The sequence below is a fragment of the Schistocerca americana genome, chromosome 3 (assembly GCF_021461395.2).
Source record: "Schistocerca americana isolate TAMUIC-IGC-003095 chromosome 3, iqSchAmer2.1, whole genome shotgun sequence".
NCBI lineage: Eukaryota > Metazoa > Arthropoda > Insecta > Orthoptera > Acrididae > Schistocerca > Schistocerca americana.
Genome location: NC_060121.1, coordinates 313,380,748 through 313,407,978, shown reverse-complemented (window position 1 = coordinate 313,407,978; position 27,231 = coordinate 313,380,748). Strand labels below are relative to the sequence as shown.

The 27,231-nt window shown below is 41.9% G+C and overlaps 1 protein-coding gene across 4 annotated transcripts in view; it reads left to right on the top strand.

Annotated features, from left to right (window-relative positions):
- The window catches only part of LOC124605422 (putative inorganic phosphate cotransporter), a 169,174-nt gene that overhangs the window by 131,431 nt on the left and 10,512 nt on the right, over positions 1–27,231 (top strand). For 3 of the 4 annotated variants that reach the window (XR_006978641.1, XR_006978642.1, XM_047137078.1), the window contains exon 1: positions 9,603–9,730. The exons of the other annotated variant lie outside the window; for it this stretch is intronic. Coding sequence is in view for 1 of the 3 variants with exons in the window: in XM_047137078.1 (XP_046993034.1) it covers positions 9,607–9,730 (124 nt within the window). In the remaining 2 variants the exon portion in view is untranslated. Of the gene's footprint in view, positions 1–9,602; positions 9,731–27,231 lie in introns of those variants that run through there. 4 annotated transcript variants of the gene reach the window in all.

The following is a 27,231-nucleotide window of genomic DNA, read 5'->3' as shown; positions in this document are numbered from 1 at the left end:
AAAAAGAAAAAAACGAACCATACCGTTTCGGGTAGATGGTAAATGGTACGCTTGCTGTAATGAATCAGTAAACAAAAAGCGCGGAAGACTCTTAAAGTAAATTAGAAAAGCACTGGTTCCAACGCCTGCGCACTTCTTTGAGAGGATGAGTGTAATAAACTTTGTGAAGGTGCAAAAGTTTTGGTAGCTCTGTACATTCCCAGAAATAGCGCTAAAGCTTTTTCGATGCATCTTAATTAAAAGTAAACTCTTCGCAGTTAGCACCTTGCACTGTTATTTGACAGTATCTTCTGAATGCTTCTTTAGTGGTCGCTTACACAGGATTCCATACAGCGAAAGTTGGAAATGTAGCATGGTTTGTCATAGGTTTTAGTAATTATTGTTGTTATTGTTATTGTTATATTAATAACAGAGGGACAGACAAAACCTAAGTGTTACGTAAATTAACCTGTTTGCCTTCCTAATACTATCTGAGGGAGAAAGTTTTGTCACCTTGTCGCACAATTATCATGTATCAGCGTTTGTCGTGTTAGAAGCTTTTTACAGACATATAGGTATCAACGTCATGATTTTAGTTACTTGCACGTGAAATTACTTACAGTTAAAGGAATATTCAGCGAATAAGAAAAATACAGATCTCTCCGACCCCTCCCCTTTTCTGCGTTACCATAACTATCCGCGTGAGGTGGTTCGCAGGTGTGGTCGATATGCAAACCAACCCTGGGAATTGATAACAGCTTTATTTTAGATCTCAGAAAAACCACAGTATAACTGAGTCTCCCTTTAGCAGCAAAATGCCTGAATGGAAATTTGCAGCAAATTCACAGTTCCAAAATTATTGGACTGTGGCGTCTGGTAAATGTCATTTTTCATACTTAATACCAGTTACTTAATACTACCCACAGTTTGGTCTCGTTAGTTGGTGTATCATAAGAGGTAGTTCTGTGACACTCCCGACAGATTTGACAAAGTTACGTCCGATTATTATTTTCTTCCTGCAACCTGCTTTGCTGTTTATGTAAAGAATGTGGCTCGCGCCGGTAGCATGGGTATACTTTCAAAACTTTTCTTAAGTGTCGTTAACTTTCTGGCCACAAAACGGAACTAAACGCTAAAATCTCTCTACAGTGACTCACGGAGTGGGGGTGTGTGGCACAGTTGCTTGTGATCCGTCCGCTAGATAAGGACATGGAGTTTGGAGGTATTGGAGAGGGGTAAGCTATGCGCTGGCACCGTGACTCATGTCCTTCCCTCGCTGTTTACGTCAACAACCGCACTACCACGGCACTACACTGTATGCACATCACCGCGGAGGAGCCTGGGACGGCGTGGGGCGGGGGGGGGATGATGATAGATGATAGAGAGGCCAGTCACATCCCCACTGCCCAGACTGCTGATAGGGGCATGAACTTCGCGCAAAAGGTCCTTTTGACACAATTATTAAACTTTAAGAAGTCTCAATGAAAGAAAGGAACACAAATATGTTTGTTTGCATCGCCATCTTGCGCAGCAGCTGTTAAAATCAGTTATTACTAGTTTCTACGTCTTAAGCTTACTGCATTTGATTAAAGAGAATGTTACGCTAGGCGCGTTCCGCTTTTATTTACAAAGCATCTTCTGTGGCCATTGTGCAAATGTGGATACATGTGTTTGAACATTATTGTTGTTTTAGAGTAAAAACAGTATTTCTTTATGAAGTTGGTGTTTCTGCCTCTTGTTCACATATTCTGCAAACCACTACTCCACTACTTATTCCCTCATTGTTAGCGGAGGTTGATTTAGAAAGAATTTCGTTACACATGTACACATGGCTGTTTTTTTTTTTTTTTTTGCTCTTTCCCTTGCCCTGCATTAGCGTTATTTACACTTCACTTTTGGAAATAGAACTGCAGTTATGTATGTTCTCACTCGGCACAGTATTAAATAACGAATTCACAAGTTGGCAACGTTCACAACCTACACTAAAAACAATTGAACAAACGTAAACACTGCAATACTATGCTGAGTGCGAATACACATAACTGCAGTTCTATTTTATAAAAGAGACGTGAAGTGTAAATTTCGCCAATGTGAGAGAGAGTGCAAATTGTCAAAAAAAGTGCCAAGTGTATATGTCTAACGAAGTTTCTTTCGATAGCTGAAGTCCACTTACAAAGAGGAAAGAAGCAATCGTTTGCTGAATATTTTAATCAAAGGCAGAAACACCATGAAAAAATTTCACGCCAACTTTATTAAGAGATGACTGTTTTTAATCTAAAACAACCAAAATATACAAATTTGCAGAATGACTACAGAAGATACTTCGTAAATAAAAGGGAACTGCTTCTGGTGTAAAATTCTGTCTTTCCTTAACAGCTCTGAAGATTCCTTGTACATGCGGAAAACCGATTTCATTTGATGTTTTAGATGCCGTTCTAATTTATGTTTTCCGTGTCTGTATGAAAAAAAAATCACCCTGCATCTTGTAGTGTCGAACGCACATCCGACCCTTAATCGTTCATCAGCCTCATATTCTGGCATATTGTAATGCATTGTATTACTGAATAAAGTTGCTTACACCTTTGCTTATCGGTGTTTGACTTGAGCTTTCTAATCCTATCCCTCGTCCTAGAAACCTGTCTCAGCAGATCGAAGCGTCCAGGTGCAAAGCAGTTCTAAGTACCTTACCCGATTGTGTAGATTTTGGAAATCACGACAGGCATACATTTTCAGGAAAGCTTTATGCGTTAGGTCGTTTACTTGTCGACAGTTTTAAGTATAATATTTGTTCTGGTAATAAAAATTGGCAAACAAATAAATATGATTGGAAATTCAATACAAGTTCATGCAAATACACATGTCCTTATATCAAATGTAATATGTACGAAATAATATGACTAGTGTCGAAAAATACAAACTGAAAAAAACATGAGCGGGACTCCAGTCAGCGATCCACCGATTATCGAGCTTGAACGCTACCCACATGACCGCCGCCATCTTATACTCAGGTTCGCACCGCTACGTCATTGACACGTAAAATTTCTCTTGCAATTTTCTCGAAATAGCCTAAGTAGTGCGCTTTACTACTTGCTAATTATGTTGTCCTAATGGACTACTAAAAGCGTAAAAAATTTCAGGTAAATCCGTGATCGGAACGTCGTCGCGTACACTTGTAACTCACATTGCTTCTGATAACTTACAGTGAACTGACAAAACATAAATGCCATTATTTTACCCATAATGGTAATGCATAAAGGCCAAAATAACTTGATATTTGTACAAGAAATCCTTGCTGCCGTCCGACGATCGGCAAACTGAAGCTGTCTTTGAAACGTGTGGCTGGTTGCAGTTTTTTTTATTTCAGTGATAAATACATAAATGATTTGTTTATGTGGCTACATACTGAGATGCAACGAGAAGATAATTACTGATGTAATTGATAAACTAGACGCTTGCCTGTTTGTCACTGGAAAATAGACTCGTCACCGTCCTCCCTACCGATAAGAATGCCCCGGGAAGACAACAGTGTTGTCTGCCGGAACGGCTGGTCCGTTCCGTGTTTACTCGTAGACGCTGATACAAATCTAATCTCCCCGTTTGACAGTTGACAGTGTTGCTCGGTGGGCCCAAACGTTTGCTTAACGTGGCGCCAGTTAATTATACAAATTCAAAAAAGGGTGTTGCGCTCTCTCTTCACGTGCGATGGTGCTACAGAGTTTGTGAAACTACTATTGCTTAAAGAGGTAACCGACCTGGGCTCCTACCGTATTTAGGTGGCTAATCACTGAAGGCAAATGCTGGGATTGCTCCTTTGGTAAGTACGCGCGTCTTCCCACCAGTCTTAAATTATGCTTAATCGCTAAGGACATCGTCGTCGACGGAGTTTAAAACCGTAAGGAGATATTGCGCTTGCCCCATGAACTAAATGAGGGACATGTATGTAGCCATTTAGAGATATTAATAATCATTATAAAAGAATGAATGTTGGATGTTCAGTTCACTGTCATACACGATAATACCGACTTAGAGTTGGCATAATCACTAAGCTTTCTCTTTACAAGCTTTCTCTTTACCTCCCTCGGTCCTCTCATTTTTTTTAAATTTTGTTAATTATAAAATGACTGCTCAAAGGTATGATACGTGAAATTAAGGATTTAGTTTTGTCATCACAACATTCTCTGTTGAAAGTCCTACTACTTATTCTTTTACTTTATTTAACTTGCGCACAGAACGTTTCGGGTAATAATTATCATTTTCATCCGTGTTTTTATTACATTATGACATCTTAAAGCCGAGATATGTTCCTACAGACAAACTTAGTGCTTTGCGAGGACATAGCTACGTTACGTACAGACATTTATAGTATAGTAAAATGTGTTCAATTTTCGGCAGATAAGGAATTGTAACTGTCAATAAAATTTTTTTGGGTTCAGGCCGCATTGTCATCAATAAAATTCCGACGTTTCGGTGACTGTTGGAAGGCGCCTTGTAAGTATAAGGAACCAAACTAATGCTCATTCAGCAGTTAGCAATACACCCTGCGGAAGGCGCCTTGCAACAGTTGCCGAAACGTCGGAATTTTATAGATGACAATGCGGCCTCAAACCCAGAAGAATTTTATTGACAGTGACAACGGTCACAGAAGCCTACGTTTACAATTGCAACTGTTTAAATTTGGTTCATACTGGAAGAATGTTATTTCTTATTGTCACTGAGTTATTATAGCACCTCTTCCTTTATAATATCGTATCGGATTTCTTTGTTTAAAATCTACCATAATTCCACGCACAACTTACTCCAAGTAAAACATCATTATTTGATGCCCAAATACATACTAGACAAAACGAAAAAAACCACGCACCGCGAAGGAATTATCCAAACGGGAGGGAAATCGGTAGATGTGATGTACGTGTACAGAAAACCAAATGATTACAATTTTTAATAAATGGATAATTTATTAAAGAGAAAGTGTTTCCCAAACTGAACAAGTCAATAACGCGTTGGTCCATCTCTGGCCGTTATGCAAGCAGTCATTCGGCTTGGTATTGATTAAGAGAGTTGTTGGATGTAGTCCTGAGGGATATCTTGCCAACATCTGTCTAACTGGTGCGTTAGATCCCCAAAATCTCGACCTGGATGGAGCACCCTGCCCACAATGCTCCAAACATTCGCAGTTGGCAAGAGATCCGGCGACCTTCATGGCCAAGGTAGGGTTTGACAAGCACGAAGCAAGCAGTAGAAACCCTTAGCGTGTGTGGGCGGGCAATGTCTTGCTGAAATGTAAGCCCAGGATGGTTTGCCAAGGTGGTCAACAAAACGGGGCGTAGAATTTCGTCGACATCCCGCTGGGCTGTAAGACTGCCGCTGATGACAACCAAAGGGGTCCTGCTATGAAAAGAAGTGGCACCCCAGACCATCACCCATTGTTGTTGGGCTGTATGGCGGGCGAGAGTCAGGTAGGTTTCCACCGCTGTCCAGGTCGTCTGCGGACGCGTGTTCGTTGATCAACAGGACTGAAGACAACCCTACTCTAATCCCACGGAACTGAGAAACCAGGTGACAACGGCACTAAGGGTAACCTGATGTCTGGAGAATAAGCGTATGGAGGAATAAATTTGTGATCGACGAGGGGTAAATAAAATAATGGTGCGTCCGTTTACGAGATATGCAGCAGAAACTGGAGCGGTAACGAAAGATACGGTAAAAGTTAACGGCAGCGAAAATAAAGGTGCGAAGACAGATGCAAGGGCCGGCCGGAGTGGCCGTGCGGTTCTAGGCGCTACAGTCTGGAACCGAGCGACCGCTACGGTCGCAGGTTCGAATCCTGCCTCGGGCATGGATGTGTGTGATGTCCTTAGGTTAGTTAGGTTTAATTAGTTCTAAGTTCTCGGCGACTGATGACCTCAGAAGTTAAGTCGCATAGTGCTCAGAGCCATTTGAACCAATTTTGAACAGATGCAAGGCGTAACACGAGAACAAATGTATCTATAAGGGAACAGTGAGGAATACAGTATATAAATAAATGGGTGAAGACAAGGAAAAGAAAGTGGAAGGGTCATGCGGAGAGGATGGAGCCCGAAAGAAATCATCTACATGCTTACTCCGCAATTCACAATTGTCTGGCAGAGGGTTCATCGAACCATCTTCAAGGTAATTCTGTTTTTCTACCGTCCGCTCTCGAACAGCACACGGGAAAAACGAACACTTATTTCCGTGCGAGTTCTGATTTCTCTAATGGAGGTGGATGCCAACAAAAATATTTTAGAGTTCGTAAGAGAAAGTTGCTGTCCGAAGTTTAATGAGGAGATACCGCCGCAACGAAAAACGCCATTGTTTAATGCCGTGATAGAAGAAGAAACAGAAATCGATACGGTAGACATAGGGGATTCAGTGTTAGAATCAGAATTTAGAATAGCTTTGGAAGACTTAAAATCAAATAAGGCACACGTGATACATACCGTTCCATTCATTGGGGGCAGTGGCAACAAAATGTTTCTTCCCGTTGGTGTGTAGAAAGTATGAAACTGACGATACACCATCAGACTTTTGGAAAATCATCAATTCCGAAGATGGCAAGACCCGACAAGTGCGAGACGCTCACAAGAATAGCATACAGAATAACTGAAAATAAAATTGAGGATCTGTTAGATTATCAGTTTGGCTTTAGGAAAGGTTACGACAAGAGAGGGGCGGTGCTGACGTTGCGGTTGATAACAGAAAAAATATTGAAGAAAAATCAAGACATGTTCATAGGATTTGCCGACCTGGAAAAAAACGTTCGACGAAGTCAAATGGTAAAAGATGTTGGAAATCCTGAGAAAGTAGGAGTAAGCTTCAGGAAAAGTCGGGTGATGTACAATATGTACAAGAACCAAGAGGGAACAATAAGACTGCAAGACTAAGAACGAGTGCTCATATTAGGAACGTAAGACAGGGATGTAGTCTTTCGCCCCTGCTATTCAGTCCATACGGTCGAAGAAGCAATGAGAGAAATAAATGAAAGGTTCGAGAATGGGATTAAAATTCAAGACGAAAGGATATCAATGTTAAGATTCACTGATGACATTGCTATCCTTAGTGAGAGCGAAAAAGAATTACAGGGACTGTTGATTGGAGTGAACAGTTTAATAAGTACAGAATGTGGATTGAGAGCAAATCGAAGAAAGAGAAAAGTAATAAGAAAATAGAAACATTTGAGACGTGGTGGAACGGAAGAATGTTGAAAATTAAGTGGCTGATAAGGTAAGGAATGAGAAGGTTCTCCAGAGAATCGGGCGAGGAAAGCTATATATGGAAAACACTGACAAGGTTCAAAATGGTTCAAATGGCTCTGAGCACTATGGGACTTAACATCTCAGGTCATCAGTCCCCTAGAACTTAGAACTACTTAAACCTAACTAACCTAAGGACATCACACACATCCATGCCCGAAGCAGGATTCGAACCTGCGACCGTAGCGGTCGCGTGGTTCCAAACTGAAGCGCCTAGAACCGCTCGGCCACCAGAGGCCGGCCACTGACACGGAGGGGGACAGGATGGTAGGACATCTCTTAGGACATCACGGAGTAACTTCCACGGTACTAAAAGGACACGTACAGGGTAAAAACTACAGAGGAAGACAGAGAGTTGGATAAATTTCGCGAGATATTTGGCCCGGTCACTATCAATGGACCACCCTGTATATCGAAGAAGCAATGACGGAAATAAAGGAATGTTTCACGTCTGGAATTAAAATTCAAAGTGAAAGGATGTTAGTGATAAGATTGGTTGAAGACATTGCTATCCTGAGTGAAAATGAAGAAGAATAACAGGCTCTCCTGAGTGGAATGAACAGTCTAATGAGTGCAAAATATGGATTGCGAGTAAATCGCAAAAACACGAAATTTATGAGAAGTAGCAGAAATAAGAAGTGAGATACTAAAGTCAGGATTGGTGATCATGGAGTATAGGATGTTAAAGAATTCTGTTATCTAGGCAGCAGAATAAACCATGGTGGATGGAACCAGGAGGACATTAAAAGCTGTATAGTACTGGTAAAAAGAATACTCTTGGACAAAAGTTTACTAGTCTCAAACACAGATCTTAATCTGAAGATGAAATTTCTGAGGATATATATTTGAATCACAGCATTGTATGGTAGAGTTGTGGCGATTAGTGAATGAGTCGTTCATTTGAACGACTCTAAATAAAGAATCGTAAGAATCGAATCGTGATACGGACGAATCGTCGTTCAAAAGAATCGTAAGAACGACTGCGTGTTTCCGAGTCGTGACAAGTCCAAGTTCCAAAGATTCATCGATTCTTAGTACGCTATGCTTCGAAGGCAACTTCCGAATCATGCCGAATGATTACAGCCGCCAGATGGCAGTCAAGTGGAGGATGGGTGTGAACAAAGGAAGCAATTTTGCACCACTTTTCGCACAAATCGACTCCTGTTTCCTGGCATACTGAAATAAAACAATAGATACAATCAAATCAAACGTGACCTTTCATCAATTAAGGCATCACACGTATAAATCGAGAATCACACTTGCAACGTCATATGCATGTTTACTTATAAATAAACTATTTCTGGCATATCTTTTCATGACGCAGTTCGATTCTAACCCCATTGACAATTTCAGACATGTCCTGCCATCTGTGAGTAAGATGTAGAACTTTTTGCATTCCGTAAGAATCGTGCTATCGCAGACTAGAATCGTGAGCGAATCGTAGGAATCGATTCGCAATGTGAGATTGAATCGTAGGAATCGAATCGAGAAAAAGAATAGTGTTGCCCAACTCTATTATATGGCAATGAGACATGGACTGTGGGAAAATCGGAAAAGAACATCGAAGTATCAGAGATGTGGTGCAACAAAATACTGTCAAAAATTACATGAACCGGTAAGGTAAAGAATGATTAGCTTCTCTGTGGAAATGGCGAAGGAAGGAATATGTGTAAAACGCTGACACGAAGTGCTACTCTAAGATGAAAATGTTGGCACGGGAGAGGGATTCGTGGAGGACCGCATCAAACCAGTCAGAAGTCTGGCTACTCAAAAAGAATCTGTGTTAGTGTCTCCTCTATTTCGCGACTAAAAATTTGTAAACATGGACGACCCCAAGGGAAACGACCACCCAAGAGAGGGGGCAGTAGTTGGTTCAGTACGCCCACAGAATGCGGCCGACAAACAGGGGAAACTCTAGTCAGCAGCAGCAGCAGCAGCAGACGCAGAAGAAGAAGAAGAAGAAGAAGAGGATGGTATAGATAAAAATACAAAAAAAAATTGGCTCGTCGCTGTATTTCTTAAAGAAAGCGGCGAGTAAAGTCATAATTGCAAAGATATAACCGCGTACGCGCCGCAGTGACGCACACTCGTCACGGGAGCGACGGCCAGGTTTCGACCTACATCCGGCCTCGTCCTTGGCTTCCGTTTCGGCGCGCACACACCGCGCACCCCTGCGGGCGAGCTGAGGCGCGTACAGCCGCCAGCACGTGGTCGCGCGCCGCTGCAGCGCGCACCGTAGCGCGTGCTGTTACGCAAGCGGCACGCCGGCGTGCGCCCATTGGCTGCCGCAGGTCACGTGACGGCGGTTATTAAGAGCAGGCGGCGGCGGCGGCCGCGCAGACACCAGTGCCGAGAGATGAGCCGAAGCAATGCTCGCGTTACGCCGGGCTCCGTCAGGGCTGCGAACGGCAGCGCCCACCTGGGCAACCACGTGCTCGTGTGGGAGCAGCACGCATTGGAGGACGTCGCGCAGCCCCGAGGTAAGCCGGCAGCTGTTGGCCACGCGAGGCCTCCGGTATCTTTAGCGGTCGCGCCGTACTGCGACGCGAAAGCGACGTTTTTAGAGCTCAGTACAGCGTGTCGCCCGGGTGTCAACCCATTTGTTTCCGCCGCATACCTATTACATGAGCCGAGATCACTGTGGAAAACAAAATCTCCAGCTAAATTCATTTGCAAGGGTACATACTTCGAAATTACTTATTTGGTCAACAGATGTCTGCCTGTCACAGCCGCCGCGAAATTTATAGCACGCCGTAAAGAGTTCGTAATAACTACTGACGTTATTACAAATGTCGACTGTGGCATTATCTGGGTGAGGGCAAGCATCTAACGTGCATCAGAATGGTAACAGGTTTTATAGACCGGCCGCATTGTCAGAGCGCTCCAGATAAAACTTGGACAATATCGCGCGTAAATTTCCTGGTCATGCCGATGTACCATAGGGACCTTTGCCTCCTGTAGAATACGAGCCACGCGAATAAAACGTGTCATGGGCAAAGATTCGTGTGCGGTACTCTTATCTTTCTTGTTTTATTTTGCGATAATTACTTCGAGCAGTTTGAGTGTCGACTTGTGAGGGTAATGCCTTAAATGTCACTACTAACAGACCCGAACTTTCAGCAATAGTTAACGTAGATAGGAGCTGTTACAGAGTCATTGACTACAGGTGCTAAGGCAAATGTTAAGTAGCAAAATATATTTACTTAACAAGACAGCAAAAAAAAAACTGCAGTCCACATGAAAGTATTCAGCTCTGGGGACTAGTAAGTGAAGCACGAATAGATACGAATTCGAAATCTGTGTGGGACGGGACAGTTCTTTCATCATAAACTTACGTAGGCATCAATCTTATGCTACATCTACTGTTGGATGCAAGGTCCGCCAGTTATGCAAAACACCGTTTTTTCAAAGTGGGAAACTTTGAAAAAACACTGTTTTGCATAATTGGCGGACCTTACATCCAACAATTTTAACTGCAAACACGAAAAATACGAGAGCTGAAAACCCAAATGAGCTGTTTCTTGACCGTGGACCCAATTCATATAGCTAGTTCTAAGGTGAACCTACTGTTAAATCTAAAAGCGCAGTGCTCACTTTTTAATACAGCTAATTCCGCTTTCTGCAAAAATGTTTTTTTCCTCTTTTTCATTACACTTGTTTCTTTCGGTACCTATGTACTATCTTCTGTGAGTGTCATTTTGTTTCTGTACATAATTCCGTTCAGTTTTTATATAATTATCCTAGGCGTAAACTATAACATTTGCTCGTCTTAATGGTGACATTTACTACTTAAATGTAGCAGTGCGGCTTACTCTGCTATACCTACTAACAGACAGCATGACATCTGCAAATAACCGGCGAAATTGTGTTTTTTTTTTTTCTCTCTCTCTCTCTCTCTACGAAACAGTTATTTTTACATAAATGTTTCCAGGAGAATCGGCAGTGGTAGTATCTTCACGCTGGTTCCTTACGTGTTGTCGACGCAGGAATCCTACAGGGACGCTACAAGATCGGGTTGAACAAGAATCAACCGCGAACTTTTTTTTTTAAAAAAAAAAAAAAAAAAGCGATGCAGCGAAATTTGGGTATTTAGACTCCTCGCGAATTGTAGTCTAGAGTATTAACCTTTGTTCCATCGAGCTCGTTGTGAAAAATTCCATTAACTGTCAGAAAGCCTAGGAACGTACCGCACAAAATTGATTTTTTGTTTGTTTGTCCATACAATTAAAGAATAGTCATTAAAGAATATACATTATTTTCATACAGTAGTTGACTGAGAATATTATTAATTGTCCATACAGAGTTCTTAACTGCGGATGAACAAATGAAACCTTCGGCTGCTGACGCCTAATATGCTCCACATAGTTGTGACAACAATACATTTCTCATTTCTTCTTGATTATGGATAGCGAATAAAATGCGTGTTATTCAACGTAAGTCGTTTTATCTCCGTGGCGTAACCTTACCTCAAGGTTTCATTTCAAGTGATCTCGTCGTAATTAGGTTATGCACTTATCATTGAAACTTTTTTTTTTTCGTGTCACTGCTGGCAAACAACGCATTCGATGCGATACGATCACCTGCATAATCTCGACTGCCGCAGTAAAAGTCGAGTGTTTTGATTAGTTTCGATGACTCACCAGAGATCTCTAGTGACCATCTGCGTATCTTCTGTGCCCTCATAAGTAAACAAATAGGCGTTAATGGATCTGTGTGTAGTTTTTATTGTTCAGAACAGAACACGTCCGTTGTCTCATTAATTCCTTTGAAGCAGGTATGTCTCTTCAGTGAGTGCCCTCTGCCTTGCGTTACATTGTGGTCTGCAGAGTACGGGCGTAGGGTTATCTGACATTAGGCATTTTTATGCTGTAGCATTTTCTGATTTTTTTTTTTTTAGAGTACAGATGGTGCTTTAGATAGGACTGCCATACTGCTGAGAGCAAAAGTGGACAGATACACAGACGAATGGATGAGCAGATTTGTCAAAAAGAAAGCCTGGAATTGTAGATTGCACAGCGTATACGCCAACCTCCTCTTTCACAGAATATTCACGTGATTTTGTTTCCGAAAGAAAAGCTAGTTTGGTTATTCAGTGTGTGATATGGTCGGAAGCACAGTGATTTGCACTCTGTGTTTTACGTTTTTCAACTCGGTTTTGTCTCATAACTCGTCGATACAAGATATCCCCACGAAACGACCGTGGTCGTAGCAGTGCTAAAATTAAAGAATCTGCGTAAATAAATATGTGACCCCTCTATCCGAAACATTTAGTTAAGTGACGCAGATTATAGTCTGCAATATTTATTTTTTTAGGCTTTCGGTCATTGTGAATATTCAGCTAAGTTTCTATACAAAAATATATTAAACGGTTTTCTTTACAAGATTATACTACAATTTTGTTGAAATAAAGGTATTAAATTCACAGTAAAACTTAGCGAGTATTATTGAGAACAGATTGTCGACAGCATTGGCTCCTGTTGGGTCACAGAAAAATTAAAAAAATTAAAAATTGTTGAAGTCTGTAATTGACGTTTGACCACGCTCACATGGAGCCTAGACCATGAGGGCTAAAGAGGTGTGGTGGTTGACGGCATCTCTGTGACATCAGCGAGAACAGACCCATGGCGTTCGCGCCTTGCAGGAACTGTGACGTCACGTGATATCGCGCCATCGTATCTTGTCGCTTTTCTTCCCTATCGCGGATGTGTAACACCTTATCGCAAATAGGCGGGACACTTCGCCAATAGATATGTCTGCAGACACCAGTCACGTGATTCAACGAGGTCAACTTTCTCCAACCATTTGGACGTTTAGTGCTGAAATATGCTATCTGAAATCGTCTTTTTTTTCCAAGACAATTCTGTTTAAGTGCGGCTCAGCTTGCGACAAAATCCCGGATACGCCTGGATATCGTATCGTTGTTGCAAGCATTACCAGCTGTCAGTAATCATATCGTCTTTGCACGCATGTTATACGCCGCAGAGTTCCGCTAAATATTTGCTATGAGAGCGCCTTTACCCTTTGGTGGCCAGTTAAGTCAGCTAGAATGTGTGGAAAGAAGGGATTGGAAGGCAATCTTGTAGCGGTTTTCTGATGCCACCAGAGACTTCACTGCGTTGTGAAATGTATACAGCGATCCAGTCGCTGATGGCCAGCTGAGTAAGGAAACAGCACAAAAACTTCGATCTGTATAAACATCGTACTGGCCAGAGACCGGACTGATTCGATCATAGGCTTTCGACGCTCCACGTAGCAGTTATTAGTGTCGGTACTAAAACAGTGCGAGATTGTCGTTGAAATGCTTAAAAAGCTATCCACGATAAAGAAAATGTTACTGAAAGTTCATTAATGCTGTCTGTGCCACGTTAACGCGCATATTCACCCTCGGCCCCACAAATTAAATTGTTTCTATAATCAGTCTCCAAATGTAATGATAATATACGAATATGCAGATGAGAGTGTGGTTTGTCAGGAAGTATGGCTACGTGATCACTAAAGAAATAAATCGTTGAGCTGGCTGTCCTCAGAACACGCTAAAACTTGCTGCCGATCAAAGTGTAGAGCAAGCTAGATGTAGCACGTCAACCACTTACAGCACCCATCTCATCGTCTCCTAAAATAAAGGGCACTTCAGTAAACTGTGGGAAGTGATAAAACGTTTTCGTTTGAGGGTGTCGCGGCAGAGTACGTGAAACGTACCGCTACTCCGATGCGGGTATATAAGCAGCGGCATGTAGGCAAGCGAATATTGTGGCATTCGCGTCTTTCCGACGTGCGTACGGTAAATGTGTAAACGCCAACTATGGCGACATTATTACCAAATGAGTCCAAACAGGATCAACGCACTATTATATTTGGGGCCTCATGCCCGTCGAGACGAGAACCACCGTTGTGGAACTGCGACCGTGCCGGTCGCGGTTCGAGAAAAGACGCCGGTCGATCTCGGAAGCCAGCCTCATCCATTACGGACAAGTGGGAGACGCTCGAACACACGTCCTGTAGTCCTTACGTCTTCCCAAGCTATTGGGTCGCTTAAAAAAAGCCTTGAAGGATCGACAATTCCTGTCGGGCGATGATTTGCAACAGGCAGTTAGGACTCCTTCAGGCAGCAAGACACGGTGTTTTTACCAGACGAGTATCTTCAACCTGGAGCGTGTCGGTGTAGTGATTACCTCAACGCTCACGGCGATTTTGCCTGATCGGCATACCGATTCTGGACTGTATGGCCTCCGAACGGAAAATTTTTGATCACGCCTTGTGTATGTTGCCACCCTGTCGGGATATAAAACGTAATCCATAAATTGTGGTTTCAATAATCAATATATTCCCCCAGACACAGTGAGATGCCGCAGTGTTTATGACAGTGGACTCTAAGTCGAGAGGTCGGCGGTTCAGTTGGCTGTACACCCATCTTGGTTTACAGTTTCCACTTTTTCTAAATTGCTTGGAGTAAAAGCCGGCCTAGTTTGCCTGGGAAGGTCACTGCCGGTTTCCTTCCCCGAATGCGAGCTGATATTCCGCCTCTAATGACCTCGCTGTCGACAGAACATTAAATTCTGATCTTCCTTTTTCACGCATGCTACACAGGGACTCGAGCGCATACCTCTTGGCTTTTGCGGGCAGTGCTGTTTCCAACGAAACCGTCCTACAATGATCGGATGCCTCTGTTCGTAAGATGGAGTTTTTAATGATAGTCTGACATGTCGATTGCCAGGAAGGTTTCATTTAGAGTAAATTAGTTGCAAAAAGGGAGTTCCACTCTGAAAGAGCAACATCGCAGACAACCGGCCCATATCCACTCACGGATGACTCTTGTATCATGTTGTTCAAATTCATAATATCGCTGTAAAGTAGAGAAAAACAATGACCCATGCGAAAATGTTTCAAATGGCTCTGAGCACTATGGGACTTGACTTCTGAGGTCATCAGTTCCCTAGAACTTAGAACTATGTAAGCCTAACTAACCTAAGAACATCACGCATATCCATGTCCGAGGCAGGATTCGAACCTGCGACCATAGCGGTCGCGCGGTTCCAGACTGTAGCGCCTTGAACCGCTCGGCCACTCCGGCCGGCAATGACCCATGCACCTGGAGCCTTAACCAGGAATAAATTATTGGGGAGTCACTCGGAAAGATATTGTTTTAAACTCCATCATTTATCGTAAGGCGATAGGAAAAACTGGGAGTAGTATTCATATTCCTTCAATCTGATTTATGTTCTGCTCCTAGCAAAGTAACACATTCACTGATGACTTCCTAGTGAACGCCACAATCCTGCGTTATTGTATTGGTAAAACCTTAGTGAAACCAGTTTACTATGATGTTCGGCATTTGTAGATCCGCTTTGTTACAACCAATTTCGGCGAGAATTTTTTTCACCAATCGCCCTTTATCTGGAAAATACAGGGAGCACGCAGAGAATTTCCGTCTAGTTTGTTACTGATACATGGTCGTCTAATGAATTATTTTCTTCTCTTCCTTCCTTTTAGATGTGACAAAACTATTACGTAATGCACATAGGCGCCCACAGAAATTTTTTTCCGGGGAAGGGGTAGGCAAGACTCTAAAACGGCTATTTTTTTATATAAATGAGTTGGTCAGTTTCCAGGCGTGTTTTGGCACACCAACTAAGTTTTTATAGGTGACACAGAAACTTACTATACCCCAGAGAATCGATGGTTGTCCACTCACTTCTAGAAATAGTGTGATAGTTCTGCAAAAAATTCTGTACTCCAGGTTTCAGGAAAAGGGGGGGGGGGGGGGAGGTGAGCTACCTGTGGCCCTCCTCCCTTCCTCTTCCTGATGCCTGTGGTAATACAGAGCGTCATGATTAGTTTACGTTTGCCTGTTTCAAACGTGTATTTTTATCGTGTGAAAATACTTGTAGTACTGTGTGTGGAGAAATACAGAAGAGTAACGCAGAGATGGTCGTAGTGCTGAGCAGCAAATGCGCGGCACCTGTTCTGTTTCTCCTGTCTTCCAAATCATGGAGATGAAAAAAGTTTTAGCGGGCCAGACCACGGATACATCTCCGTAGCTACCCTACAATGAGTCAGGCTGCTAAACTTTTCCAAAGAATTATAAAAACTTTGTCTGATCGTCAAGCTGCAATACAATTTTATGCTCTGCCAAAGCATGATTGTACGCTGGTAACATGTAGCAGAAATAAGAATCATGACAGACCGTTACTGTAGTATCAGTGTTTTTGAAATAAATAAGCTAGTTCGACATAACAATTGCAGGCAATATACAAAAGATTCTACACGTGTGTACTCTATAAGCCACCGGGGAAGTATACACAGCGCACGAGTATCGACTGAAGGGGTCGGCGGAAGAAAGCGCTAACCTTCGGTTGAGTAAGGGTTAGTGTGATCACACTATCTGTTAGAGACCAGTTTCTGCACATACTTTTTATCTGCCCGGAAGTTGCAAATCTATTATTACTCTTCTGCAGAGTGAATATTCGTTATGGATACGATCTTGTGAGTTAATTGATTATTCCAGCAACCCCTTCAATTTCTCGTCCTCTATTGCTTTCGCAGATGACCAACGGAGAGAAGAGACTGTCGATTTCCTTTTTCCTGCATGACCTCCGAATACATCTAATTTTAGCCTTTTGCTATTACATGAGTGTATGATTTAGGAAGTAATAAGTTTCCTCACTTGCCCCCCCCCCCCCCCCTCCACCTTCTTCGAATTTTGAGTTTCTGCTCAACGTCTTTCTGGTAAGTCTACCACTGCAATTTGTTGAAGATCTCTGTGACACACTAATGGTGGCTAAACAAACATGTTCATACAGCTCTTCTGATTCTTTCCTCTCTTTTCTGTTAGTCCAACCTGGTACGGATTTTGTTAAGGAAGAACTAGTATTATTTACCTTAGCTATAAGCTTAAAACCTTCTCCCTATTTTAAGCAACTACGGAGTACAAAATGGATACGTGCATCACATTCCCTGTTCGTATATGAATACAATGTTTTTTGTTTTTTTTAGTAAGAAAAAATCGATCTTTCCTGTATCCTTCAATTTATTCAAACTATACTGGCCATTCTCATGCTGTACTCTGAAATTACTATAAACGCAGACACAAACAAATCTTTCTTCGGTGGAGCCTATGAAAAAAGCTGTCTAAAATTTAAAAAATAAACATGGATTACCAGTCTTTTATTCAGTTTCATGTAGAAAGCAATAAAGACATTCACTGCTGTGTGTGTTTAAGAACAGCCTATTTCCTACCACAGTATGTAGTATAGATTAGATGACTGCTGCAGTCTCGGATATTCGCCGTCCTGTGAAGCCAATAAGACTTCCGCGATTGAGACTGAGTGAGGTCGTGCACTGCTTAAGACATGCGAACTGCATTTTGGAGGACTGGAGTTCAAGCCCTCATCACGTCATGCAAATTTTGGTTTCCCGTAGTTTTCGAAAACTGCTGGAGGCAAATGCCGGGGTGGTCTCATTGAACAAGGCGCGGCCGATCTCCCCAGTTGGAGCTTCTGTTTCAACTCTGATGACTCCGTCGTGGCCCTACTCGCGGTTGAGTCGCGCCTTGTATCAGCTGGCACCTCAGGAAGCCGGGACCAGGAAATGCGTGTCGGTAACTTCCGGAGTTCCGCTTCAAAAAACCCCGCTCCGCTGTGATCTTCGTTAGATTTTTCATAAAAACCGTGAGAAGGACCGAAAATATTTGTGTTCCAGATGTCGCTCCATATGAAGCACTTTTCGTTGCAGTCAGCGCCGAAACAGTTAAGATGAGGCGCTGTAGAAGTAGGTCCCTAATTCCGTCAGTAGATGTTTATAGTCATTTGAATAAGCAATACTTGTATTTTTTTTACTCCAAAATAGAAAATTTTAGCTATAAACTGCGGCTTTGCTAGGCCACTGTCTTGGAATACTGTTTCCCGGCTTTACTCTCCGTACATTTATGGACGGAGCTAGTGTACAGCCGTCTGTTATCAGAATGACAAGTGGCTGTTATCTTATCTAACGCGCGCCCATCCGTTACACTCAAATTCGTTCCGAAAAGTGACGAAACTTTCATGATATTTTGCAGTTTGAAAATAATAATTGCTAGTAATCGCGCCTTAAGATTCCTCAGAAGTGTTTTTCTTAGGTTTCTTCAAGCTGCCAAAAACTTTTCATAGTTCTTAGAAAAAGCAGTCGAAGCGATTGATCGGATCTAAGTTGGAATTCCGTCTGAATCAGCCAGGTGTAGTAGATTTTTTCCCTAAATTGCTAAAGGCTGTCTGGGAATGTTATGTTCAGTAACTTTATGATTAATTCATTGCTACTTTTTAACCGGCTATTAACGGAAGCAAACTACTATGGCTCATAGATTCGTATGAAACTTCACATAGATCTGTCAGTGAAAGAAAATAGATACTTTCTTAGACTTTTAGTGCGAGACAACATTGTTTTCCAATTGCCGATCTTGGAGCAGGGTCAGGTTGGTTGTGGTTGGGACCCCACGTCGTGTCATCTCGTTTTGGGAGCCCATGACAACTCCACCATGGAAAGACCGCCTCCTTTTTTTTCCAGTTTTTAGATTTGGTCTCACCTTTCATGCCGTTTACCGTGTGCGTGTTAACTTCATTATTGTATGATTCCAACCCCCTGACTGGATCCGTTCGTTTTTAGTGGACCCTCTTTCTTCTGTGAGTAACTTCGGAATCGTGGAACTGATGACCTCGCCGTTTGGTCCCATAAACCCTCTCAATCAATCAGACCAATTGCTGAGCTATTCTGTTGGCGTAGATGTTAAGGCGTCATACTCAACATTTCTCAGGTAAAATATACTTTGTTTCAAGACAACCATTTTAACATTATAAATAATCCCATTCGTTTGATGAAATTTTTTGTTTTAATAAATAAATGACAGAATGAAAGAAATATTGCCTGCTAATTATTCTGAATTTATATATAAAAATTAAACTTAACTACTTTACTCCACAGAATTAACACCTATTTAGTTCATACGTCCCACGCTACACAAACGATCGGGTGGCACTTTACGTTAAAAACCCTAACACAAGGCTTCGCTGCCTCAGTTAAATGACACGACCCAAACTGGAAGTATTTTCACTTCTCAAATGAATATTTTTATTTGTACCCTCTCTTGATGACTTTTTGGCTGGCTCTTCCTCCAGTATTCCATTTGCCTTTCTTTACTGATATCAACGTGTCGTCGTCTGCTAAAGGCCAGTTAACTATGCCGTTGCACTGCAAACTGATTCTTTTTACTGACTTCCGAAAACTGGTTAAACAGTTATGCTAAATGTGGGTGAGTCCAAAATTTTCCACTGTTATATTTAATAACACTTCGTAATTTCCTCTCAAATATTGGACTTGTTCTCAGTATGTACGCTAACCGTAATAAACTGCTCGATTCAGTGTCTTCCTCTTGGTCCTTTGATGGCAAATGAAAGCTACGTAGCAGCAGGCGTTTAACTGCTCAAGCTATTCCTAATAGATGGCGAAATACGAAAAGACAGTGAATCGTGAAATAACGCGGATTAATTTGTGTCGCAACTGGGAGAGCTGTAATGCGACACACAGCATACGAACAACGATCTGCAATACTGAAATAGTGATTACTTTGTTGGTAAAATATATTTACAGAATAAAAGTTATCAATAACTTAGGTGTGCTTGAACCTGTGTCCGTAAATATAGCTTCTGTAAAAGCCGACTGAACCTGCCCGGCAACTAGCCGTCATTAGAACTTAAATGACACTGAAGACTTCTATATCCATTTTCTCATAACTACGGAGAGCAAAGCTAAGATAGATGTAGATTTCTTTAAGCCAAGAATATCTGTGCGAAATTTCATCCAAATTCTACCCGTCGACAGATCTATAAAGCAAGACAGAAGCAGATTTCACCAAGAAGGCCCAATATTGCCCATTTGCATATAAAACAATCAGATTAAAGATCGAATTATTTTTTTCCATTTCTGAAAAAAGCTTTAACTTTTCTTAATTCAACAGGTTTCGCTTCTGCATTTATGCCAAATGAATTGGTACATGCTTAACAAACCGAAGTTTGAATAAAATCCCCGTCAGGGCCCTTCAGATATAGATTTCGCGTTGCTAAATATCTCCAAGTTGATGGCGGTGTCGCTGTTTAAAAAAAAGTTGATTACCTTCCCATCATTTCCCAACTTATGTAAAAGGCGCTGCCTTTAATGACTACGACGTCGCCTAAACGTTAAGTTTTTAATCTTTGTCGCCTGAGACCATACAACTTGATGACAGATGCTATCGCAGCACTGAGACGAGTTCTGAATAGATAGGTTCATGAAGAACACATCTGTTGGACTTGTAGCTGTTGGCTTGGGTGTATTCTGAAGCAACTGCATGCGCGCCTAGCTTAAAAAACGATAGATAAAAGACGATACCGTACAAGAAGTTGGTGGAGGCACTGACAAATATGCAGAAATGTACTTACCGACATCTTTCCTAATAATGATTCCCGTAGAGAAGCTGCACAGAGTATTATACAGGGTGATTCAAAAAGAATACCACAACTTTAGGAATTTAAAACTCTGCAACGACAAACGGCAGAGCTAAGCACTATCTGTCGGCGAATTAAGGGAGCTATAAAGTTTCATTTAGTTGTACATTTGTTCGCTTGAGGCGCTGTTGACTAGGCCTCAGCGTCAGTTGATGCTAAGATGGCGACCGCTCAACAGAAAGCTTTTTGTGTTATTGAGTACGGCAGAAGTGAATCGACGACAGTTGTTCAGCGTGCATTTCGAACGAAGTACGGTGTTAAACCTCCTGATAGGTGGTGTATTAAACGTTGGTATAAACAGTTTACAGAGGATGGGTGTTTGTGCAAAGGGAAAAGTTCTGGACGGTATCTGGAGATGTTAGAGAATTGGCTGTTTCCTCAGCTCGAACAAGAAGCACAATAATTCATATTTCAGCAGGATAGAGCGCCACCACATTGGCACTTATCTGTCTGTAACTACCTGAACGTCAACTACCCGAGGCGATGGATCGGCCGCCAGACAGCCCGTGACAGAGCACTTCATCACTGGCCTCCAAGAGGCCCTGATCTTACCCCCAGCGATTTTTTCTTATGGGGGAATGTTAAGGGTATGGTGTTTCGGCCACCTCTCCCAGCCACCATTGATGATTTGAAACGAGAAATAACAGCAGCTATCCAAACTGTTATGCCTGATATGCTACAGAGAGTGTGGAACGAGTTGGAGTATCGGGTTGATATTTCTCGAGTGTCTGGAGGGGGCCATATTGAACATCTCTGAACTTGTTTTTGAGTGAAAAAAAAACCTTTTTAAATTCTCTTTGTAATGATGTATAACAGAAGGTTATATTATGTTTCTTTCATTAAATACACATTTTTAAAGTTGTGGTATTCTTTTTGAATCACCCTGTATTTTGAACTGGTAAGTACCTACAGTTCAAATACCTCGGCGACGAGATATAATTTTTTTCATAAAAATGCTGTGCACTGACCGTGTCTGTAAATGCGTACAGAATAGTTTGAGCAACTTCTAACAACACAGTGACTTTCAGTACGATAAAGCATTAACTGAGGCGTGCAGATAAGTTTCTGTCAAGTCAGAGTTTTCATAAATATAAACTCGGTAAGAAGGTCGTAGCAAGTATTAATACGGGGCAAGATTGAAGACAAAAATGAAAAAACTAAAAGGGCGTTCATTTTATTGGTAAAATAAGTTTCGTGAGAATGGTGTTAAAACACATCTACATCTACATCCATACTCCGCAAGCCACATGACGGTGTGTGGCGGAGGGTACCCTGAGTACCTCTATCGGTTCTCCCTTCTATTCCAGTCTCGTATTGTTCGTGGAAAAAAGGATTGTCGATATGCTTCTGTGGGGCTCTCTCTCTGATTTTATCCTCATGGTCTCTTCGCGAGATATACGTAGGAGGGAGCAATATACTGCTTGACTCTTCGGTGAAGGTGTGTTCTCGAAACTTTAACAAAAGCCCGTACTGAGCTACTGAGCGTCTCTCCTGCAGAGTCTTCCACTGGAGTTTATCACTAAATGATCCTGTAACGAAGCGCACTGCTCTCCGGTGGATCTTCTCTATCTCTTCTATCAACCCTATCTGGTACGGATCCCACAGTGTTGAGCAGTATTCAAGCAGTGGGCGAACGGGCGTACTGTAACCTACTTCCTTTGTTTTCGGATTGCATTTCCTTAGGATTCTTCCAATGAATCTGTCTGGCATCTGCTTTACCGACGATAAACTTAATATGATCATTCCATTTTAAATCACTCCTAATGCGTACTCCCAGATAATTTATGGAATTAACTGCTTCCAGTTGCTGACCTGCTATTTTGTAGCTAAATGATATGGGATCTATCTTTCTATGTATTCGCAGCACATTACACTTGTCTACATTGAGATTGAATTGCAATTCGCTGCAGATCCTTTTATTAGCGTTTTGTATCTGAAAAAAGTTTCAGGTTCCATAAAACTTTTTTTTGAGTGATAAGATCATGTGAATTTCTTGCTGCGAATGCATAGTTAAAAAAATCCCTGTATACTGCGTATTTATCAAAAAATTAACCTGTATTCTTTTCCAGATAAGTTATTTATTTTATTTGTACATAATGCTTTTTTATAAAAAAAAAAGCTGGAGTAGTGAGTTATGTTTTACAATTATTTACACCCTCTCGCCACTTTCTTCCAATATTATTCCTCCACATTCGTGAAATGTGCTCTTGTCAACAAGGAATTTTTTTTAGCGTGCAAAAATTGTAGGAGGACCAAATTGCGTGATACCGTATGCCATAGGAATGAAACTCCGGTGAAGATGAATGATGAGGCGAAGGGACACAGCCAACACTCAAGTGCCCTTCTAGTGTGATTGATGGCCTCTGACGTCACAGAGGTTAAGGCCAACATGATTTCGATTTCCCAATTTCAGACATTTGCCGTACATTAGTTGTCTAATTTCGTTTAATATGAAGTGTATACTTTTAGACAGCTGTCATATCAGATTGTAAAAGTTCTTAATCCTAAGTAATCAAACCGCACGAAGTGTATGATTTTAATGTCTACAGTGATTTATGCCGAAGTTCGCTGTAGATCACCCTCCCTCGCTCCGCCGCCCCCCCCCCCCCCCCCCCCCCCCATCCTTTCTCCAGCCTCGCACCACTATTAAGAATCCCAAGCCACCGTGAAAGGTTCTTTAATTGTCTTCTCTGACCTCCAATTTTAAAAATGCGTTTTTACTGTCGTTTCTATTGCGAATCGCGGAAGTAACCACATTATGATAAAAATGCATGCAGCAGCCAAACACAGCGGAGAAAAAATTGTCTCGCTGTGTAGACGAGTTTCCGTATTTGCATTGCGTATCGGAAGCACAGTCTTGTCCCATAAATTTCTACCGTAACTTTGTGGATCGAGTCTGTTTACAGGCTATGTACACACAACACGCGTGCCTGTGTGGTTGCTTGCGTGCGTGAGGATCATTCTAATCAGTGACGCTAGGCATGCTAATTGAAATACTCTTTAAACTAAAACTAAGCGATTTGTCTGCTACGCTGTACATGCGCATTTTACTGGTCCGAAATAAAACATTTGTCTATGGAATAGAAGGAATCGTTGAGAAGAAATCACTATTGTTTGCATTTTAAATGCGCTTAGTTACCTGTCAGGCGTTTCATATCGTTCTTGTCATTCATTATCAATTCCACTACATCATAAACAAAACACCGATTTCCACCTCCGGTGTTCTAAGGGTTCCAAAGCATTCTAGAGTTCATTAGAAAAGATTTGTCCTTTTTTTTTTGGCTCCAAACGTAGTTGCTTCTTCAATTATGATTAGTTCTGCAGTATAAATGCTGCTTAATTGTGGTAATGAAAATTTTTCTCTTTCTACGACGGATGGAAATAATAAGCACAACCAACTCCCTTATGTCCATAGTGCTGACACATTATCTGCGTATCCAGTAATGCTGGCAACTCATGTGATATATGTGTAGGGATCATATCAACCCGTACCGCATCAACAACAGCCTGAAGATGACGCACTGAAGCGTTGAAACTGGTTGCAATAAAATAAAATCGTAAGGACGGCTGTAGGTATTTTATTTTGTCGCAATAACTCCCCTATGTGTTGCGGCCCGTCATTATGCACAGTGCCTGCAGAAAGTTTGACAGGACTAAATTACGTGAAATCCGCGTGTGCCCCTGAAGTAACAGCATTTCAATCAATACTTTATAAATTATTATCACACGCCTTAATTACCGGTTTTCATTTAAAACTTCAGTGCTCTAGCTCTAATTCTTCTGGAAGTAAAATGTTCTTTCCGTTTTCGTAAAAGGGCTACAAAAACCATGTTTTCCCGACTATAAGTTTTCGTTCTCGAGAGCTGTTACTCCTATAGCTACCGGGAAGTTCTATAGCAATATTGGGCAGTTTTGTTCCGCTATAAAACACTATTGGCACAGCTTGCAAGGGAAATTTCCCATCGCACCCCCCCCCCCCCCCATCCCCCACCCTCTCCTTCCCTCAGATTTAGCGGTAAGATGGTCCAATGGATAGTCCGTTAAAAACTGAACACAGATCAAGCCTGAAACCAAGAAGAATGCATACTGAACAATGGGAAAAAGAAACAAAATAGGAACAGTGAACGGTCGAAGCTTGCGACGAGCAACATCGCGGGAATTTGCGGGATATTGCGTCGTGGATATGTGGTCACCTAGTTGGACAGCGAACGGGGAGATCCGTGTTCGAATCTCCCTAATGCCCTTTTTTCCTGCCAAATTATGAACTGTCCGTCCGGTCACTGACACGCCTATCCGCTGTATTCAAAAATATGTGTGTCGTGGTGTAACGTCCGTTTGCGACAGCGAAGGGTAAGGGAGGGACTTCCAGTCGTACTTTACCTCCTATTCGTTCTACAAAAATACCCCATGTTATGACTCTTAGGTTCCGTTTTAGAAGTTTCCACACTTGAATTCCTTTCGTTGTAATGTAGTTTACAGCCGTTTGCTGTTTCCATTTCTGTGATGGGTCTATGCGGCATCTCGCCAGCTCTATCTGTTCATCACATTCAATTGTGACGGTAATATATTCTTATCGCATGACTTATATTCTCCAACCAGTGTATAGTTTGGCAGTTGCTAAGACTGCAGGAGGAGAACGACACGTCAATGACCGGACGGAAAGTTGATAATTTTGTGAAGAAAAAAAAAGAAAAAAAAGAAAAAGCGCAAGACAGATTTGTACACGGTCCTCCCACTTTGTAGTCCAACACCAAGACCACACAATCACGACGCAGTGGTACTTCCAGCTTTCCTCGATGTTGCACATGTTTAGTTTGGGCCCTGCACTGTTCCTGTTCTGCTGCTTCTTTTACATTTCAGTACACCACCTTCCTATTTTCATGCTTGATATGTCTTCAGTTTTTGGCCGAGCGAGGTGGCGCAGTGGTAGTACACTGGACTCACATTCGGGAGGATCACGGTTCAATCCCGCGTCCGCCCATCCTGATTTAGGTTTTCCGTGCTTTCCCTAAATCGCTCCAGGCAAATGCTGGGATGGTTCCTCTGAAAGGGCGCGGCCGACTTCCTTCCCTAATCCAATGAGACCGATGACTTCGCTGTTTGGTCTCTTCTACCAAAACAACCCCAACCCAACTCTTCAGTTTTTGTCGGGCTATACACTGGGCCATCTTACCACTAAATCTGGGAAGGAGCGGGGGCAGGGGGGTGCGTGGGGAGTTTCGCTTGTTACACCTATTCATGGTGCGGATTCTTCTCATACAAGACACAGAGAAAAGCACTACACAGAGCTGGTAATAAAACAGCCGTAAAAATTTCATAGCTGTAGGTCTAGCAGTTTTAGATCAAGAAAATATTTTAGTCAGAAAAAGTTTTTTAACCTGGTTTCAAAACGGAGAAACATCAAATCTCCAAAATTTTTAGAGCTATAGCAGATAGATTTTAACTGAAAACCTGTAGTTCAGATGTCTAACACTGACGCTTAAGTTTCTGCTAGCATTGTGTACGCAGTAAATCTGGCCATCCGCTTTTCAGGTAATTTATTACCTACATCATCAGTATGATTAACGGTAAACGCTTGTCCCCTTCTGCTTGGTAAGTAGAAGACGTCAGGTTGACACTCCCTGTTTCACACCTTTACGAAACAGTGGTAACATTCGATGCTTAGACAGTTTGTCTGTGGTACTTTCGTGTCAAAGGAAACGTGAATCTGAGACAGCGGGAGCCGTTCACTATCATAGTGTTCGTTTGCTTTCTTCTGAGAATGCTCTTTCTCTGCGAGACGCAGAACTTAAGCCATAACAGGAACTTTTTTGTTGGTTTTCCTCTACAGATGGCATTTTTTGGCTTCTATTGGAAGGGCGTGAGTTGGAGACTCATTGCTCCTAGCTCCACATAATCGCTCGATTTTGTTTTTGTATTGTGTTGTAGTTTTAAAATTGTAAAGGACAGTCTTTGGAGATTTTCATTAATATCATACACCGACAACCCGAGAATGAACTTAGGAAATGACTGCAGGTGAAAACACATTATTTCTTCTCACTACGTGAGTTTTTGCGGTAAACACATTCCTCATATATTATGTCGATAGATATTAATTATGTAAAATCAGGATTTTTTTTATTTTTGTCGTTATTGTCTTTGACAACTATTCAGTCAATATCGGTTATGGCACCCCACATAGTAGAACTGTATGGTTTACGGAAACAGAGATCAACGGAATTTGGGAAATCAGTAATACCGCGCGTCTTTCACGTTTCACGAAGTGTGTGTCTCAGTTCGTCTGCATACACAGTACAAAAAGACTGAGTCAGTCGAACATAGTACCAGAAAAAAAAATTGTTGCGAACGAGATTTTCAGATACCCCGTTGAGATGCGCAGTAGCTCTGAAAAAAACAAGAGCCAGTCGATGTGGATCCTGCAGCAGCGAATAATCAACTTCTTTGCAAGCACAATAAACACGAAGCTCTTC